The following is a 20,199-nucleotide window of genomic DNA, read 5'->3' as shown; positions in this document are numbered from 1 at the left end:
ACCCGGAGGGGCAGGTTCTTAGTGGCCAACCAAACTCTCTGACCAGCTCGGAAACTAGGGGCCGTCCGGCGGTGGCGATTAGCCTGACTTTGGTATCTCTGGGAGGTCCGAAGGAGGGCACGCCTGGCCTTCTTCCAGGTCCGCCTACAGCGTTGGACAAAGCGCTGGGCCGAGGGAACACCAACCTGCGCCTCCTCCTCTGGAAATAATGGAGGGTTGTAACCGAACTGGCATTCGAATGGGGACAATCCGGTGGCTGAGGACTGGAGGGTGTTGTGGGCATATTCAGCCCAAATGATATAGGTGGCCCAAGACGTGGGATTACTGGCCGCCATACACCGCAGGGTGGTCTCCAGATCCTGATTAATCCGTTCCGTTTGGCCATTAGACTCTGGATGGAACCCCGACGATAGGCTGGCTGTGGCCCCAACAAGCCTGCAGAAGGCCCCCCAAAACCGGGACGAGAATTGGGGACCTCGGTCAGAGACCACGTCCAGGGGAATACCAAATATCCGGAAGACATGGTTCATGAGGAGCTCAGCAGTCTCCTTAGCCGAGGGCAGCTTGGGCAGGGGAATAAACCGGGCAGCCTTAGAGAACCGGTCTACCACCACTAGGATGACGGTGTTGCCCTGGGATAGAGGAAGTCCCGTAACAAAGTCCAGAGAAAGGTGTGACCATGGCCTTCGAGGAACAGGTAAGGGATGGAGCAGTCCCTGGGGTCGCTGGCGTGTCGACTTTCCCTGGTTGCACACAGGGCAGGCCTCAACATAGACCTGCACGTCCTTCTTGATGGACGGCCACCAAAACCGCCGTCGGAGGAACTCCAGTGTGCGAGCACTGCCTGGATGGCATGTCAAGGGCGACTCATGACCCCACTGCAAGACGCGGGCCCGAACAGAGAGAGGAACGTACAGGCGACCGGCAGGACCACCGCCTGGATCGGGCTCCTGGACAAGAGCTTCTCGTACCCCTCTTTCTAGTTCCCACTGAAGAGGTGCGACGATCCTAGACCTCGGAATAATCGATGCCAAGGGCTTCTCTTGTACCTCGGGAGAATAGACTCGAGACAGAGCATCCGGCTTGACGTTCTTGGTGCCAGGTCGGTAAGTCAGGAGGAACTGGAATCGATTAAAGAAAAGAGACCATCGTGCTTGCCGAGGGTTCATCCGCTTAGCCTGTTGGAGATATTCCAGGTTCTTGTGGTCTGTGAGAACCTGGAAAGGGTGCTGAGCCCCCTCAAGCCAATGGCGCCACTCCTCCAAGGCCAGTTTTACCGCAAGCAACTCTAGATCCCCCACGTGGTAGTTGCGCTCGGCCTCAGACAGGCGGCGAGACATGAAGGCACAAGGGTGTAATCTCCCATCCGCACCCCTCTGTGACAGGACGGCTCCTACCCCCACTTCTGAGGCGTCCACCTCCACCACGAAAGGTCTTTCTGGGTCAGGGGTCACCAGAATCGGAGCAGAAGTGAAGCGGCGCTTGAGATCCTCGAAGGCCCCTGCTGCTTCCGGACCCCAGTGAATCTTGGTCCCTCCTCCCTTGGTAAGCGTCGTCAAGGGGGCTACCACCGAGCTGAAATTCTTGATGAACTTCCGATAGAAGTTAGAAAAGCCAATGAACCGTTGAACCTCCTTGACCGTGGCAGGTGTGGGCCAATCGTGGACCGCCTTGACCTTCTTGGGATCCATCTCTAGGTGCCCGGGAGTGACAATAAACCCGAGAAACTGAGTCTGAGAAACATGAAATTCACACTTCTCAGGCTTAACGTAGAGGTGATTGTCAAGGAGCCTCTGGAGAACCCGGCTAACATGCCCCTCATGCTCCTTCAGTGACCTCGAGAAGATGAGGATATCGTCCAGGTACACGAAGACGAACAGATTAAGCATATCCCGGAGAACATCATTAATCAGGGCTTGGAATACTGCGGGGGCATTGGTGAGCCCGAACGGCATCACCCGATATTCATAGTGCCCCGTGGGCGTGTTGAACGCCGTCTTCCATTCGTCTCCTGGCCGGATCCGCACGAGATGGTAAGCATTGCGGAGATCCAGCTTAGTAAAAATGGAAGCCCCTTGAAGCAGCTCAAAAGCAGTGGCCATGAGAGGAAGGGGGTATCGATTCCGAACCGTGATCTTGTTGAGTCCCCGGTAATCAATACAAGGCCTAAGACCCCCGTCTTTCTTTTCAACAAAAAAGAAGCCCGCCCCACCCGGGGAAGTAGAGGCATAGATGAGGCCGGCTGCCAAGGACTCCTTAATGTAGGTGTCCATAGCTGCGTGCTCGGGGGAGGACAAGGAAAAGATCCGACCTCTAGGAGGGCAGCACCCAGGGAGTAGATCAATGGCACAGTCATACGTGCGATGAGGCGGTAAGGCAGTAGCCCGGGCCTTGCTGAACACTGCCTTGAACCGATGGTAAACACTGGGGACTCGGGAGACGTCAACAGACTCTTGAAACTGGGTACTAGGGGCTGAGGGACTCTGAAGCATGCAGGTGAGTTGGCAAGTGGGACCCCAGCTTAGAATGGTGCCAGTAGGCCAGTCGATCTGGGGATTATGTCTGCATAGCCAAGGGTGACCCAGGATAATAGGATACTCGGGAGAGTCAATGAGATAGAAGGTCTCCTCCTGCTGGTGTTGAGAGATGGTAAGTCGCAGGGACTGAGTCGCCTCAGTAACCTTTCCTGGTTCCAGAGGTCTGCCATCTAAGGCTGTAACTGCCTGGGGTTGAGGAAGTAGTTGGGTAGGGATCTTAAGTTCCTTAGCCAAGGTTACATCCATAAAATCACCTGCGGCACCGGAATCGATCATAGCCTGGACCCGATGCTGGTGGCCCTCCCAGGACAGAGTGGCTGGAATAGCTAGGACCGCGTTAGTAGGAGGAGCTCTAATTTTCCCCATCACAACCCTCCTGTAGCTGGGCGGGGACAGGCGTTTCCCGAAAGCTCGGGGCAAGTGGAGCGGAAATGGCCGGCAACCCCGCAGTAGAGGCACCGACGCTCCCTCATGCGACGTTCCCTTTCGTTGGGAGAAAGCCTGGAACGGCCTAACTGCATGCTCTCCGGGGAATCCTGGGGCAGTTCAGGAGCCGGGGCAGCTCTGAATGACGGAGTCCAAACAGGAGAAACAGAGCTGCTCAGAGGAACTTGGGACTGAGACACCTGACGGCGAGCCGTTCTCCGCTCTCTTAGACGATTGTCCAGGCGGATGGCCAAGGCTATGAGGGACTCGAGATCTCCAGCTGGTTCTCGGGTGGCTAACTCATCTTGAAGGGGCTCAGATAACCCTCCCTGAAAGCAGACCCTCAGCGCTTCATCATTCCATCCGCTCCTTGCTGCTATAGTCCGGAAATCAATGGCAAAATCTGCCGTGCTTCGGGGGCCCTGACGGAGAGACAGTAGGCGCTTGGAAGCCTCCCGCCCACTGACAGGATGATCGAACACCCGCTTGAACTCTTCTACAAATGCAGCGTGGGAGTCACAACAGGCCTCCTGGGACTGCCACACCGCAGAAGCCCAGGCGAGCGCCTTTTCTGAAAGAAGGGTAATGATGTAGGCAATCTTGGAACGGTCTGTGGGAAAACTTGAGGGTTGGAGCTCGAAGGTGAGGGAGCATTGGGTGAGGAAACCCTGGCAAGAGCTTGGATCCCCAGAAAAGGGCTTGGGAGGTGGTAGTCGGGGCGCCGCCAACCGAGAAGGCCTGTCGTCACTGGGGGGTGACCTGGGGGAAGGGAGAGGACCAGGGAGGCGTTCAAAGAGCTGGCGAAGGGCACTCATCATTTCGGCCAAGAGTTGAGAATGACTAGCCATCAGCTCCTCTTGTCGGCTGAGAACGGCTTCATGGCGCTGGAAAGAAGCCTCATGTCGAGTGATCACCGCCAACAGGTCCTGGGAACTGAGTGTTTCTGGGTCCATGATTGACTTGGTTATTCTGTCACAAGCCGGGCTAGAACTCCGGTCTCAGATGTGTAGAGCTGGGGGTACTACCCCTTAGCCACAGAGGAGATGTTGTAGGACCCAAATGAAACACCCAAGGCAATACTCCAGGCAAGTAGATTTAATGTTCCAAAACAGGAGGCAAAACAAAACAACTCCACGAGGGGAGAAAAACAAACTAAAGATAACTTCGAACAACTTACTAGGACTGACACGGTGGGACAAAGCAGGAGACACATAGTCAGGACGCAATAACCAAGTGAGAAACAAGGGGAAAACACACAGCTAAAATACTAAAGGGAAAACAAGGCACAGGTGACCTGGATCAAACTAATGAGAACACATGAGGAAGAACAAAGGCAGAGGGGAAAACAGCTGACCTCTAGAGGCCAGGAGACAAACAGGAGAAGCAGGAAGCTGACACAAACCTTATCAAAACATAAAGGCCTAAGGGCTAGGCTACATGAAGTGTGGGACTATGATTTGAAAAAGTCGCAAAAGAAAGGCATGTGCTGTTTCTTGCCTTACTGCACACAAGCTGGGCATCATTCACAATTTATAATATATCATTCACAAGTGATAGGCTAATATTGTCACCCATCAGACTATTCTTGATTTAATCTTGTCTTTACATAAACAGTTGAAGTCGGAAGTTTACATACATACAATTCCTGACATTTAATCTTAGTAAAAAGTCCCTGTCTTAGGTCAGTTAGGATCACCACTTTATTTTAAGAATGTGAAATGTCAGAATAATAGTTGAGAGAATTATTTACTTTAGCTTTTATTTCTTTCATCACATTCCCAGTGGGTCAGAAGTTTACATACACTCAATTAGTATTTGGTAGCATTGCCTTTAAATTGTTTAACTTGGGTCAAACATTTTGGGTAGCCTTCCACAAGCTTCCCACAATAAGTTGGGTGAATTTTGGCCCATTCCTCCTGACAGAGCTGGTGTAACTGAGTCAGGTTTCTAGGCCTCCTTGCTCGCACACGCTTTTTCAGTTCTGCCCACACATTTTCTATAGGATTGAGGTCAGGGCTTTGTGATGGCCACTCCAATACCTTGACTTTGTTGTCCTTAAGCCATTTTGCCACAACTTTGAAAGTATGCTTGGTGTCATTGTCCATTTGGAAGACCCATTTGCGACCAAGCTTTTACTTCCTGACTGATGTCTTGAGATGTTGCTTCAATATATGCACATAATTTTCCTTCCTAATGATGCCATCTATTTTGTTTAGTGCACCAGTCCCTCCTGCAGCAAAGCACCCCCACAGCATGATGCTGGCACCCCCATGCTTCACGGTTGGGATGGTGTTCTTCGGCTTGCAAGCAACCCACTTTTTCCTCCAAACATAACGATGGTCATTATGGCCAAACGGTTCTATTTTTGTTTCATCAGACCAGAGGACATTTCTCCAAAAAGTACGATCTTTGTCCCCATGTGCAGTTGCAAAACGTAGTCTGGCTTTTTTATGGCGGTTTTGGAGCAGTGGCTTCTTCCTTGCTGAGCGGCCTTTCAGATTATGTCGATATAGGACTCGTTTTACTGTGGACATAGATACTTTTGTACCTGTTTCCTCAAGCATCTTCACAAGGTCCTTTGCTGTTGTTCTGGGATTGATTTGCACTTTTCGCACCAAAGTACGTTAATCTCTAGGAGACAGAATGCGTCTCCTTCCTGAGCGGTATGACGGCTGCGTGGTCCCATGATGTTTATACTTGCGTACTATTGTTTGTACAGATGAACGTGGTACCTTCAGGCGTTTGGAAGTTGCTCCCAAGGATGAACCAGACTTGTAGAGGTCTACCATTTATTTCTGAGGTCTTGGCTGAATTATTTGGATTTTCCATGATGTCTAGCAAAGAGGCACTGAGTTTGAAGGTAGGCCTTGAAATACATCCACAGGTACACCTCCAATTGATTCAAATGATGTCCATTAGCCTATCAGAAGCTTCTAAAGCCATGACATAATTTTCTGGAATTTTCCAAGCTGTTTAAAGGCACAGTCAACTTAGTGTATATAAACTTCTGACCCACTGGAATTGTGATACAGTGAATTATAAGTGAAATAATCTGTCTGTAAACAATTGTTGGAAAAATTACTTGTGTCATGAACAAAATAGATGTCCTAACCGTCTTGCCAAAACTATAGTTTGTTAACAAGACATTTGTGGAGTGGTTGAAAAATGAGTTTTAATGACTCCAACCTAAGTGTATGTAAACTTCTGACTTCAACTATACATTCGAGTATCCTTCTCAGGGCAAATGTAAGATTGTTCTGGTGTATTAGTAAAGTAGGTTTTCTCTACTGTTGGATTTATCTTATGTATCTGAAGAGGACAGAGGGCCAGGTTGAAGTGTTTGTGTTTGATAGACCTGGGTCTACCTAGCTTAGTCCTCTTCTCTGGACGTGTGTATAGGGTTGAGATGTTATTAGAAGAGGATGATCTCATACTGTACTGTGTTATTAGAATAGGATGATCTCATACTGTACTGTGTTATTAGAAGAGGATGATTTCATACTGTACTGTGTTATTAGAAGAGGATGTACTCATACTGTACTGTGTTATTCGAAGAGGATGATCTCATACTGTACTGTGTTATTAGAAGAGGATGATCTCATACTGTGCTGTGTTATTAGAAGAGGATGATCTCATACTGTACTGTTATTAGAAGAGGATGAACTCATACTGTACTGTTATTAGAAGAGGATGATCTCATACTGTACTGTGTTATTAGAAGAGGATGATCTCATACTGTATTGTGTTATTAGAAGAGGATGATCTCATAATGTACTGTGTTATTAGAAGAGGATGATCTCATACTGTACGGTGTTATTGGAAGAGGATGTTCTCATACTGTACTGTGTTATTAGAAGAGGATGATATCATACTGTACTGTGGAGGATGATCTCATACTGTACTGTGTTATTAGAAGAGGATGTACTCATACTGTGCTGTGTTATTAGAAGAGGATGATCTCATACTGTACTGTTATTAGAAGAGGATGAACTCATACTGTACTGTTATTAGAAGAGGATGATCTCATACTGTACTGTGTTATTAGAAGAGGATGATCTCATAGTTTATTGTGTTATTAGAAGAGGATGATCTCATAATGTACTGTGTTATTAGAAGAGGATGATCTCATACTGTACGGTGTTATTGGAAGAGGATGTTCTCATACTGTACTGTGTTATTAGAAGAGGATGATATCATACTGTACTGTGGAGGATGATCTCATACTGTACTGTGTTATTAGAAGAGGATGATCTCATACTGTACTGTGTTATTAGGAGAGGATGATCTCATACTGTACTGTTATTAGAAGAGGATGATCTCATACTGTACTGTGTTATTAGAAGATGATGATCTCATACTGTACTGTGTTATTAGAAGAGGATGGACTCATGCTGTACTGTGTTATTAGAACAGGATGATCTCATACTGTACTGTGTTATTGGAAGAGGATGGACTCATACTGTACTGTGTTATTAGAAGATGATGATATCATACTGTACTGTGGAGGATGATCTCATACTGTACTGTGTTATTAGAAGAGGACGATATCATACTGTACTGTGTTATTAGAAGAGGATGATCTCATACTCTACTGTTATTAGAAGAGGATGATCTCATACTGTGCTGTGTTATTGGAAGAGTATGATATCGGGGTGTACTGTGTTATTAGAAGAGAATGATCTCATACTGTATTGTGTTATTAGAAGAGGATGATCTCATAATGTACTGTGTTATTAGAAGAGGATGATATCATACGGTACTGTGTTATTAGAAGAGGATGATCTCATACTGTACTGTGTTATTAGAAGAGGATGGACTCATGCTGTACTGTGTTATTAGAACAGGATGATCTCATACTGTACTGTGTTATTAGAAGAGGATGTTATCGTACTGTACTGTGTTATTGGAAGAGGATGGTCTCATACTGTACTGTGTTATTAGAAGAGGATGATCTCATACTGTACTGTGGAGGATGATCTCATACTGTACTGTGTTATTAGAAGATGATGATCTCATACTGTACTGTGTTATTAGAAGAGGATGATCTCATGCTGTACTGTTATTAGAAGAGGATGATCTCATACTGTACTGTGTTATTAGAAGAGGATGATCTCATACTGTACTGTGTTATTAGAAGAGGATGATCTCATACTGTACTGTGTTATTAGAAGAGGATGACTCATACTGTACTGTGTTATTAGAAGAGGCTGATCTCATACTGTCCTGTGTTATTAGAAGAGGATGAACTCATACTGTACTGTGTTATTGGAAGAGGATGGTCTCATACTGTACTGTGTTATTAGAAGAGGATGATCTCATACTGTGCTGTGTTATTAGAAGAGGATGATCTCATACTGTGCTGTGTTATTAGAAGAAGATGAGTGAAAGCATAGCTAGGATTAGCAGTTTTTTTTATGTTTGTATTCAAGAGTGGGACAGTCAGTAAAATCTTTTAAAGGAGTAGTTCACTATTTTACAACATGATGTTAGATGGTTCATCACCCAGTAAGTAATCCATGGGCCAGGAGAAATTGTAGTCCATGGTTCGGTTGTCTTAAACAGTCACTACAAACTTCAGCTAACTAGAGCCACAGTTTGTTTAACATTTATTTAAAAGGCCAAATCATTTTTAAGTAACATCAAACCAAATATGGAGTTAAATTGAGTTGATTTCAGATTATTTTTGTCACAGGGGATGCCCCTATCACTTCCATTCATTTTTAGCTAGCGGTGGCTAAAGTTACCTGGGCCTGATTGAGGATCTGATTGAGTGGCTGGAAACAATGATTCATTAGACAGCAGCACAGTGAAAATACAGGCTGGTTGAACACCTCAGAGACCACCTCTGACCAGGAAATACAGGACTGAGAACAGTCCTTAAACAATTCATTAGACAGCAGCACAGTGAAAACACAGGCTGGTTGAACACCTCAGAGACCACCTCTGACCAGGAAATACAGGACTGAGAACAGTCCTTAAACAGTTCATTACACAGCAGCACAGTGTACAGTTGTAGGATCTTAATTTGAGCAACAAGAAATGTGAATTATTATGTGGATTATAACTAATGGACATTTTTGTAAGGGTTGATGCATTTTACGTAAGGGAAAATTAAGTTTCTAAGTGGAAATTTCAAACTTCAGAAGCCTTCTGTGGAAAGGGTTCTAGATGGAACCCAAAAGGGTTCTACTTGGAACCAAAAAGGGTTCTTCAAAGGGTTCTCCTATGAGGACAGCCGAAGAACCCTTCTAGGTTCTAGATAGCACCCTTTTTTCTAAGAGTGTACAGTACATCTGTAATACAGGATGGTTGAAATACCACCAGAGACTTCCAAGCAGGAAATACTGTGCTGGAATCAGTCCATAAAACCTGGTTGAACCACCACAAGTGACCTCCAAGAAGGAAATACTGTGCTGGAATCAGTCCATAAAACCTGGTTGAACCACCACAAGAGACCTCTGAGCAGGAAATACTGAAAAACCTACACCACTGATATAACAGGTATTGTCAGGTCTGTGGCTAATGTAACTGAAGATATCTAATCACCTTCAATGTCAGTCAAACCTCAATACTTTGCCAAGTTTGCCGGGTTGTTTCATTTCTATTTTAAGGGTTGTGGTTTTACATTTCAGGGAAGTCATTGAGTCATGAAGAGATGCTGACTTTCTGACTTTGCCAAGTTCAGATCAGCTTGATGATGGAGAGTTGTGTCCATTGGGATAAGGGTTTGTTACCACTATATTTTAGGGTTGTGATGTTATATTTCTGTCCAGTCATTGAGTCCTGAAGTGATGTTGACTTTGCCAAGATCATATCAGCTTGATAGTGAGTTGTTGTTGAGAGATGTATCATCTGATGGAATACGTGCTGTTACAGCACATATATTTTAGGGTTGCGATATTATATTTCTGTCCAGTAATTGAATCCTAAAGGTTCATGTTGTACTGACTCCCAGGTGTATTGTCCTCTGTTTTGCAGGTGAACCAGGAAAATGTGGTGAAGGTGGGCCACAAACAGGTGGTCAATACGATCCGACACGGGGGTAACCGGCTCATCATCAAAGTGGTGACAGTTAGCAGGAATCTGGACCCTGATGACACGGCCAGGAAGAAAGGTGAGCCTCTTATCCTCTCTGTTTCTCACCTTGCTGCTCTGCCCTACACCGCCTTCCAGCGGGATCAATGTCTGATTGGTTGGGGTGAATCCACAGTGAGGGTCCCAGCTGGCCCTCCAAACCAGAGCTGGGTTCACATACTATTTGAAATAATTTCAAATACTTCATCTGTGCTTGATTGAGCTTGCCTGGCTTAACGGACCAATAGATAGACCCAAAACTGCAAACCCCGTACTCCAGGCAGGCTAGAGCACACGTTCAAAGTATTTTAAATATTTCAAATAGTATTTGAATCCATGTGTGGTCTAAACACTCTTGGCCCATCCTTGTACTGGACTGTAGTGTATCAGGAAGCTAGAAGCTGACCGCTAGAAGAACATTGATGACGTGCTTTTCAGCCTTGAAGTTGAGACGGTGGTTTTACAGTTGGTGCATTCAAAAATGTACCTGTACTGCAGCTCAGGTAAAATTCAAAGTGGATGTAACTACACTGTCAGGGGCATATTTGGGAAATACATTTTTAGATGTTTTGTTAGATGATTGCTAATGAACTTGGTGCTTGCTTGGCGTCACCCTGCGAGACATTAACAATGCAGCGTTGCTGCAGCACAGGCATTTAAAAAAGTTAGCCTACTTTTTAACATCCCTGTCTACCAGTGGAGGCTACTGAGGGGAGGACGGCTCATAATAATGGCTGGAACGGAGCAAATGGAATGGCATCAAACACATAGAAACCATGTGTTTGATACCATTCCACAATTCCGCTCCAGCCATTACCACGAGCCCGTCCTCCTCAATTAAGGTGCCACCAATCTCCTGTGCTGTCTACTATAATTCTCACACCTGGGGCCTGTACAGGATGATGTAACATTACAGAACGCTCAGATAGAAATGTACAATGTAGAACAGAAATGATTTTCTGTCAGATAGTTTCTGATAGAGCTGACTCTATTCTATCTGAAACGTTCAGGGTGTTTCACATCCCTGAATACACCCCTGCTTTTCTGTGTTGTGTTGTTGCAGTGGCCACACCTCCACGTAGAGCTCCTCCCACTGCCCTGTCCAGGGCCATGCGTTCCAAATCCATGACCTCAGAGCTGGAGGACCTAGGTAAGAATCAGCAAAGCATCCTCCATACACCTGTGTACCTGTGAGAATATAATTCCAAGGGGTCAAATGCCTTTTGTATGCTCTTGGTTTGTTCTCTGTGTGTTTGTTTAGTGATTTCATTATCTGGAAAACTTTTTTAAAAGTTACTGTGCACTCCTGATTTGTTTTTCAATACCTACCTCTGCAGTGGACAAAGGTATGTAGCTACTGTTCGGTCACAGCTGCACGCATCTCACTGTCTTCATGTTTTTGATTCTCTCATTTTTAAATGTTAATTTCCGTCATTTAGTAGATGACTATATTTATTCTGCTTTGAGGGGGCTTGGGCAATTATGTACTTTGTAAAAAGGTACAAAGGTATTCTGCTCTGTAGGGTTTGATCTGAAGAGAGCTGGAGAGAAAACATTTTAACGACAGTGCTGAATCATCTAAAGTGATAAAGAGATCATTAGCATGACTGATCATTTTGAAGCGCTTTAGAACCATCATAACAATTGCATAATTCCATGCTGTGTCATCATAAATCTACCTTAATACGCTTTTTTTAAATTATTTTGAATTTACTTAATCATTTAATTTGTTGTTTGATTGATTTACCTCAGAGCTGTATGCTGTATGTAAATGGATTTGATATAACTCACCTTTTGAAAAGCTTTTACCTTATTGCTGACTCATCTGTGGCTTATCACTGTTCTGCAGTAGATGTCTTTTGAAGGGCCAGTCATAGAAATATCATGATTGGACCGATCATTCTATGTCTATGGGATTACTGGTCATTCTACGTCTTTGTCTATGGCGCAAGTGGCATGTTTGGAAGCTTGTATACAATTGCTTAATGAAAATATAACTAGGCCTATAGTGGTCAGTAGTGGGTATAATATAATGCAGCTTTAAATGACAATATTACACTATCTTTGCATAATAGCCTGTGTTCATGGTGAGAGATTATTTTGTTGATTGCTTTTGATCATCATCTGTTATATAAGTTCTTTATATTTTCTTATTTGTAAGCCACTTTGAGGAAAAAGATGGGTGGTAAGTGTGATAGGCATGCTTTATACAGTACATGTACAACATACTTGATGCTCCTTTGACTTTATTTACTAGATCCCTATTTGTTTATGATTGTGTTCAATTAGAATTAATGCTACATACTTGATGATCTTTTCTCTCACTCACTAGATCCTTAGCTATACACTGAGTGTACAAAACATTAAGAACACCTGCTCTTTCCATGACATAGACTGACCAGGTGAATCCAGGTGAAAGCTATGATCCCTTATTGATGTCACTTGTTAAATCCACTTCAATCAGTATAGATGAAGGGGAGGAGACAGGTTAAAGAATGATGTTTAAGCCTTGAAACAATTGAGACATGGATTGTGTATGTGTGCCATTCAGAGGATGAATGGTCAAGACAAAAGGTTCAAGTGCCTTTGAACGGGGTATGGTAGTAGGTACCAGCCGTACTGATTTGTGTCAAGAACTGCAACAGTACTGGGTTTTTCACGCTCAACAGTTTTGTGTGTGTATCAAGAATGGTCCACCACCGAAAGGACATCCAGCCAATTTGACACAAATGTGGGAAGCATTGGAGTCAACATGGGCCAGCATCCCTGTGGAATGCTTTCGACATCTTCTAGAATCCATGCCCTGACGAATTGAGGCTGTTCTGAGGGCAAAAGGGGGTGCAACTCAATATTTGGAAGGTGTTCCTAAAGTTTGATATACTCAATGTACTTTACACACGCATTCTCACTAGACTTTAGAGGGAATTTAGTGGGTATTAAGGTGAACTAGTGTTTGTTGTCTATGGGTTGTAACCTAAACAGGGGTGTCGGAACATTAAGAACATATGAAAATGCACTTCTGAACTATAACCTTTTTAAAGACTAACTTTTCACAGCAAAGCGTACAGTACGTACTTCAGTTCAGTGTGAGAGTGCAATGCTATTCCCATGCATTATTCATGGTCCTGCCCCTCTTTTAGACACAGTTATGCAAGATCAGGAAAAAGCAACAGCAGAGATCTTGAATGTGTCCCAAATTGCGCTCTATTCCCTATGGAGTACACTACTTTTGACCAAAGCCCTATGGGCCCTGGTTAAAGGTAGTGTACTATAAAAGGAATAGGGGGGCATTTGGGATTGGGATGCATCCCTCATCTTTTACCACATATTTCTAACCTTCTAAAATGGTTGTACTGTTTTCTGTAATGATAAAAGGATCTGTAACACCTTTATGGAATAAGAACTAGAAGGCCTAGAGAAAATGCACAACAGTCAGCTGCATATATCAAAGAGTAGCTAGCTACCTTCTCAGAATACACTACAGACTTAACTTTAAGGGCACAACACTGTTATACAATGGGCCCATTACAGATAGGCTTTGACTCATACTCATACAGAAACAAGATGTTGCCATGGCAATAATGCTGCATAGAGTACAGTGCGTTGTCAGCTATAACAGCACAGCATTCTACCTGCAAAAAATATTCCATACACTCTTAGAAAAAAGGGTTCCAAAAGGGTTTTTAGGCTGACCCCATAGGAGCACCCTTTTTGGTTCCAGGTAGAACCCTTTTTGGTTCCATGTAGAACCCTCTGTGGAAAGGGTTCTACATGGAACCCAAAAAGGTTCTACCTGGAACCAAAAAGGGTTCTTCAAAGGGTTCTCCTATGGGGACAGCCAAAGAACCCTTTTAGATTCTAGATAGCACCTTTTTTTCTAAGAGTGTACAGTCCTGCTGCTGCCTAGTCTTAGACACATTATTCAGCTGTATCGGCCTCGTTCTGTGTTCAGTACTTCACACCAGAACACTGGAGATATGCAGGAATGCTTCTAGAATTCTAGAATGCATGGTGACACCAGACACTGAGGTGTCTTAGAATGAGTGGCTTCTTCACATCAATCCACCAGGGTTCCTTACTGCCATAAATACTGTAATGTTACTGTAGCCAGCGGATGTGAGAGAGAGAGAGAGCGAGAGAGAGAGCGAGAGAGAGAGCGAGAGAGAGAGAGAGAGAGAGAGAGAGCGAGAGAGAGAGAGAGAGAGAGAGAAGAGAGAGAGAAACAGATATAGCTGTATGAAGAGGGGGTGGGTGGGTAAGTAGGTGGGTGGGCGGCCGGTGTTGGTTAGAATGTTTTTAGGCAGCACTGGAATCTTCTCCATCTTAATTATACAGTACACACTTGGTCATGTCTGAAAGCTTTGTATGCAGACAGAAGGATCAGAGTATTAGTGTATGAAGCTGTTTTGTCAACAGGGTTTAAACAGAGATAACAGTCATGTTTATCATTTGCCATACACTGTACGGTATAGGTTATTAATACACTAATAGCAGACAATGTTTATCATACATAAACAGCTCTTGGTTAGCAGGTTAGCCTTTTTCACCATGAATCTTGTTCTGGAGGCAGCTCTGCAGAGTGGTCACTAGCTGGCACAGCCACAAAGTCACCTTAACCACACTGCTAATCTTAATGCCTAACCCTAACCTTAAAGTAAGACCAAACATTTTTGTTTTCATGAATTTTTACAATATAGCCAATTTTAACTTTGCAGCTGGCCTATCTAAAGGGACATTGCTCAGTTCTACCTTCAGGACAAGACTCATAACAATAAATGTCAACCTGCTCTTGGTTAGATATAATTCAGTAATAATGTATTTCATGAAGACAGTAGGATATAGCCTAAAGCCCTCTCTCCTCAGTTAACAGATTTTTTGACAGCAGTGAGGGAGAAGGGTGTTTGAATGTATAATCAAAATAACTATAGATACCGTATGGATGTCCCTATCTGAACTACCTTTTCTTCCTGTTCTAGATGATCAGTCTTCAGATAATGAGCGTCTGAAGAAGAGGATTGTATTCTCAGTCACTCTAAGTAATCGTCCCATGCATGGGAGCGCTCAAAAAAAATAAAAAAATAAAACACTAGCATGTTGGTTGTGCAGTTTGCCGCTGAACCATAGCCTGGTCCAGATCAGTTTGCCGCTGAACCATAGCCTGGTCCAGATCAGTTTGTACTGTCTTATCAACTTCTTGTCACTCATTGTCAATTATTTAAATGGTTCGTCCTAAATGGCACCCTGACCCACATGCTGCACTACTTTTGACCAAAGCCTTATTGGCTCTTCTCAAATGTAGTGGACTGTATAGGGTGCGATTTGGGACACTGGCAAGGAGTTAAAAAAGATACCAAAACAGCTAAATCATAGAACCAAATGAAAGTGATAGCTAGCTTTGCACGGCTTTGACTTTGACCAATGTCAGTGTGACTATTTCTGTTCTCTTTCCTTTCTGCTCAGTTTGATTTCCATTCTGACTGACGGAATGGATTGTCATTGCCTGAGATGATGGCTCATTTTAGCTTGGAGACAGATGTAGAATGTAGGCTAAAGTATCCTATACTCACAGTGGAGCGGTGTCTGTCTGTCTTTGTGTTCCAGATAAAGTGGAAGAAAACATGCCTCCTCAGAAGGACAACTCTAACACTGACATAAGGATCGCTAACACAGTCAAAACACGGCCCAACAGCAGGTGCTTGGCCATGAACCCAGAGATGAACGTAAGTATAACCACTAAACAGGCTTTATTCTACTGCTGTCTACACTACTCTGTTGTGAGGAATGTGTATGTGTTTTATTATTGTATGTGTTGTGTGTGTAGTTCGTTGCTATGTGACACTGGAGCAAGCCCATAGCGATCTATGATGCGAGAATGCTGGTGGCTGCACCATTGCAATTTACTGCTCTATGCTGGCTGGATAAGGAAGTGCATGATGTGCTTTATATGTTAGGAGCTGTTCATGGTCCTGATGGACTTTATCTGTTAGGAGCTGTGCATGGCCCTGATGGACTTTTATCTGTTAGGAGCTGTGCATGGCCCTGATGGACTTTTATCTGTTAGGAGCTGTGCATGGCCCTGATGGACTTTTATCTGTTAGGAGCTGTGCATGGTCCTGATGGACTTTATCTGTTAGGAGCTGTGCATGGCCCTGATTTGCTTCTCAACTAGTATTTAGGTTTAAACAGCTTCTTGTTCTTACTTTTCCATTATATCTTTCACAAGTTGACCTGCAGCAGAGGACAAATAAACGTGTTTGGTTAACCCCTTACACTCGTGGGAATTGGCCTATATGGATAGGGCTAAATTGAAATGTTTCTTACAGAAGAAATATGGAAATGCATAACCATGGAAGCAAGTAAAAGGGAACAGTTTGGAGATTATGGGAAAATTATTAGACAAAAGTTGAGGACACAACCGTTCACCTGACATAAGACTGAATCCAAACATTATACTGTTGATTTTATGTGCATTTTACATTTACTGTACTTTTCGCCGCATTTGTTGATAACAAAATAAAAAAAAGTACATGGATACATTCAGTAACATGATAATAATATTCTTGGAACATTTGGGGTACAGTAGGCGCAACATAAGACAAAAAAAATTAAAAGGGTTTGAGTGAGAGGTCTAATTGGTGTTTCCAAGTGGCCACACACCTCTCCAATGTGTGCACAGTTCCTAATTAATTTCAATGCATTTTTATTACTCCTAGCTGTGCCGTTGAGGAACTAGAGCAAGCACACTTGTAGTTGTTTTGTTTGGAACACAGCCCTGCATCCCCGCCTTTACACAATTACTGTTGGTGTTTACTCAATGCAAAAACGGTCCATTATAAATCGCAATCTGGGTCAGGTAACCATAATTAATAATCTTGTTCTATTGCCAACATAACTAGCTAAATTATAAAATACGATATTACAGTGTTAGGCTTTCACAAAGCAATTCAGAGAAGCAGATCGTAATTTTGGTGCGCATAGAATGGGGTCATGAGTGCATTTAGGTGTACAACAGACATAGTCTCATTCTGTTTAGGACAACCCAGGGTATAACACCATGTCATCTTGCAACTGTACATCTAACATAGTCATCGTAAACATTGACACAGTATATTACATCAGTTTTATGATATGGAAATGCAAAATATTTTTTGTTGTTGCCATTTTCAACCCGTATACGGGTACGAGTGTAAAGGGCTACGAAATAAATGATAAATAAAATGAAAGGAAATGTACATCAACAATCATTATAACAATCCTAACTGATCTATAAACTGATGCAGAAAGATCAGTTCAGATAACTCTAGTGGACTGTTTCCAATGCAGGCTCAGTCTCCTCTCCTCTCTTTGTTACAGTCCATGTGTGAGAGCCAGGACATGTCGATGCAGACCCAGACCCAGACCCAGACCCAGCCCAGAGAGCCAGGCAGCCCCAGAGGTCGAGGCCCCTTCCTGGGGGTGCCAAACAGACAGGGGACCATGAGACGACAGAAGTCCATAGGAACATCTGGTAACTACATCTCAACATGTTTCTGTCAATGCTAAATTTTTAACCTTCATACATACTGTACAGTACACACTTACATACAGTACACATGCGTGCACAGGCATGCACGCTCACACACACACGCACAGACATGCACACACACACACACACACACACATCTGTATTCGATTATTTATTAATTTTTGCACACACAAACACTTGAAGGTTTCAATTCTATAATTGCCGTTAATGTAATGTAATAGTCCATGTATGTTTCTTTTTTTCTTTTTCAGGAATAACAGAAGAGGATGCCCCTCAGTTCCTGACCCCTCCCATGTTGAAATTCACCAGGAGCCTCTCCATGCCGGACACATCAGAGGACATCCCACCCCCACCCGCCAGCTCCCCTCCATCTCCCCCTTACAACAACGACCCCAACCCCCCGGGCAGAGGCTACGGCACCATCAGACACACTGTTCCCAAAGGCACCGCCCCAGAACGAGGGGGGGACCCCAACACGGGCGGCAGGGCCGGATGGAGGGAACAGGGGGGTATGTCCTACAGAGAGCCCCAGTCGGAGCAGTATCAGTCTGAGAACCAACCCCAGGGTAGCCAGAGCCCAGGCCTCACAGCCCAGCAGAGCTTCCTGAACCGCAGGGCTCAGATCCCAGAGAACCCCTACTCAGACCTGGGGAAGATGGGCAACCTGGGCCTGTTTGCCCCCAACAAGCCCCAGAGGAGGAAGGGCATGCTGGTGAAGCAGAACAAGATTGAGGACAGCCCAGAGAAGACCTGCACCATCAAAATCCCAACCATCATCATCAAGGAGCCGTCTACATCTAGCAGTGGGAAGAGCAGCCAGGGCAGCAGTATGGAGATAGAGACTGGTGCCCATGACCACCCAGGACAGCTCCGGCCAGATGACGGACACAACCCCAGCAGTCCCTTTGCCACGGCCATGGCGGGCGCCGTGCGGGAGCGTGAGAGGAGGATGGTGGAGTCTCACCAGAACTCCCCATCCTACAGGTTCACCGACCAGGGCGACGAAGACTCGCCTCCCGCGCCTGCGCCTCGCCTCCGCCACTCCAAGTCCATCGATGAGGGAATGTTCAGTAGTGACGAGCGCCTGCGTCGCCTCATGGCCCCACCTGCCTCGCTGCTCAGCATCCCCAGAAGAGGGTGTAACATGACGGTCTTCAACACCCCAGAGCCCACCATTGTGAGAGAGCCGCTCCACACGCGCACTGGCCACCACAGCCCGGTCAGTCTCCCTGCCAAGACCTATACCTCCAGTAGTGGGCACTACGTCCATCCAGTCACAGGGAAGCCTCTGGACCCCAACTCCCCTCTGGCCCTGGCTCTGGCTGCACGGGACCGGGCCATGAGAGAGCAGTCCCAGCCTCTCCCGCTGAAGACCGAACCGCCTAAACCTGACCTGAACAAGCCTCTGTTCATCGACACCAAGCTGAGGACAGGCATGGGCGCAAATTTCTCCTCGACCGCGACCATGGGTCGACCGGGCAGGGCGGGGCTTCGTAGGCAGATGACCGAGGCCAAGTACGAGACAGAGTCCAAATACGACCACCCTTTGGCCAAAGACAAGGACAAGAGTCTATCCCGTCCTCAGAGAGAAGAGGAGAAGAAGAACATGTTGATAGACATTGTGGATACGTCTCAGCATAAGTCAACTGGGCTGCTGATGGTCCACACCACTGACGAGAACAACCTGTCTGAGGGGGAGAGGGACGGGGCGGTCAGTCCAGACAGCACCCCCAGTGAGCTCCGGGACCCCAACCAACCTAACACCCCCAAAATGGCCTCCCCTAACCCCCACAATCCCCATTCTATGGGCCCTGGACCCAGAGGTAGTAAGACCATGATCACCGTCACCTCAGTGGACGAGCCGGTCAAACTACCCTTCGGTATCCCCCCTCCACCCTGTGTTCCCTCTGTGGACATCGACGATGAGTTCTTTGCTGACCCACTGCCACCGCCGCTGGAGTTCGCCAACAGCTTCGACATCCCAGAGGACCAAAAGGGGGCGATCGCTGAGCTCCTCAAACAGCAACGAAATGCTGGCAGGGCCCCATCGTCTCTAGCCCCCTTCTATCCCCATCACGGTAACACCGCAGGGCACCCTGACCAGACCACGATCAAACGGCCAGCGGTGCTCACCAACTGTACGCCCCCCAGCTTCCCCCCCGCCCTCTTGGAGAGCTACGATCCTATCAGTGACTCGGGCATCGATGTGGAGCCGGACAGCCGCAGTAGTGGAGACCCCCAGCTGGAGACTACAAGCACTGTGTCCACTGTGTCTAGTATCTCCACGCTGTCGTCAGAGGGCAGCGAGGCGCTGGACAACACATGTACGGTCTATGCAGACAGACAGGCCTTTCTGGTGGACCGGACTTCAAAGTCAAGAACCAGGCAACCTGCCGCCAACAAGAGCAACGCACTTTACAAGGACCCCGCCTTGATGGATAGAGAGGAGAACATAACAACTTTCGGCGCACCCTTCTCCATCCCGCCGCCTCCACCCGGGGCTGGCGTCCCCTCAGAGCCCCCCAGAACACCAACTCAAAGAACCTCCAAGCTATGGGGAGACCCTCCAGGCTCTAACCCCCAGGACATGCAGAACAAGGACAGGACACCAAAGCCAGGGGAGGGGATAGACCCTTC

General features: G+C 45.7%; 1 protein-coding gene across 1 annotated transcript in view; it reads left to right on the top strand.

The window, feature by feature from the left end:
• The window catches only part of LOC311134445 (SH3 and multiple ankyrin repeat domains protein 2-like), a gene marked incomplete at both ends in the record, with an annotated part of 121,644 nt that overhangs the window by 96,682 nt on the left and 4,763 nt on the right, over window positions 1-20,199 (top strand). The window contains 5 exons of the mRNA XM_084168126.1: window positions 9,942-10,077; window positions 11,101-11,187; window positions 15,612-15,757; window positions 17,391-17,544; window positions 17,814-20,199. The exon at window positions 17,814-20,199 is cut by the window's right edge and continues 33 nt beyond it. Of these exons, the coding sequence (XP_084024252.1) occupies window positions 9,942-10,077; window positions 11,101-11,187; window positions 15,612-15,757; window positions 17,391-17,544; window positions 17,814-20,199 (2,909 nt within the window). The remainder of the gene's footprint in view (window positions 1-9,941; window positions 10,078-11,100; window positions 11,188-15,611; window positions 15,758-17,390; window positions 17,545-17,813) is intronic.

The sequence above is a fragment of the Coregonus lavaretus genome, assembly GCF_964263955.1.
Source record: "Coregonus lavaretus genome assembly, chromosome: 9".
Taxonomy (NCBI): domain Eukaryota; kingdom Metazoa; phylum Chordata; class Actinopteri; order Salmoniformes; family Salmonidae; genus Coregonus; species Coregonus lavaretus.
Note: the sequence above shows the minus strand (reverse complement) of the source record. Positions and strands in the feature narration are given on the sequence as shown.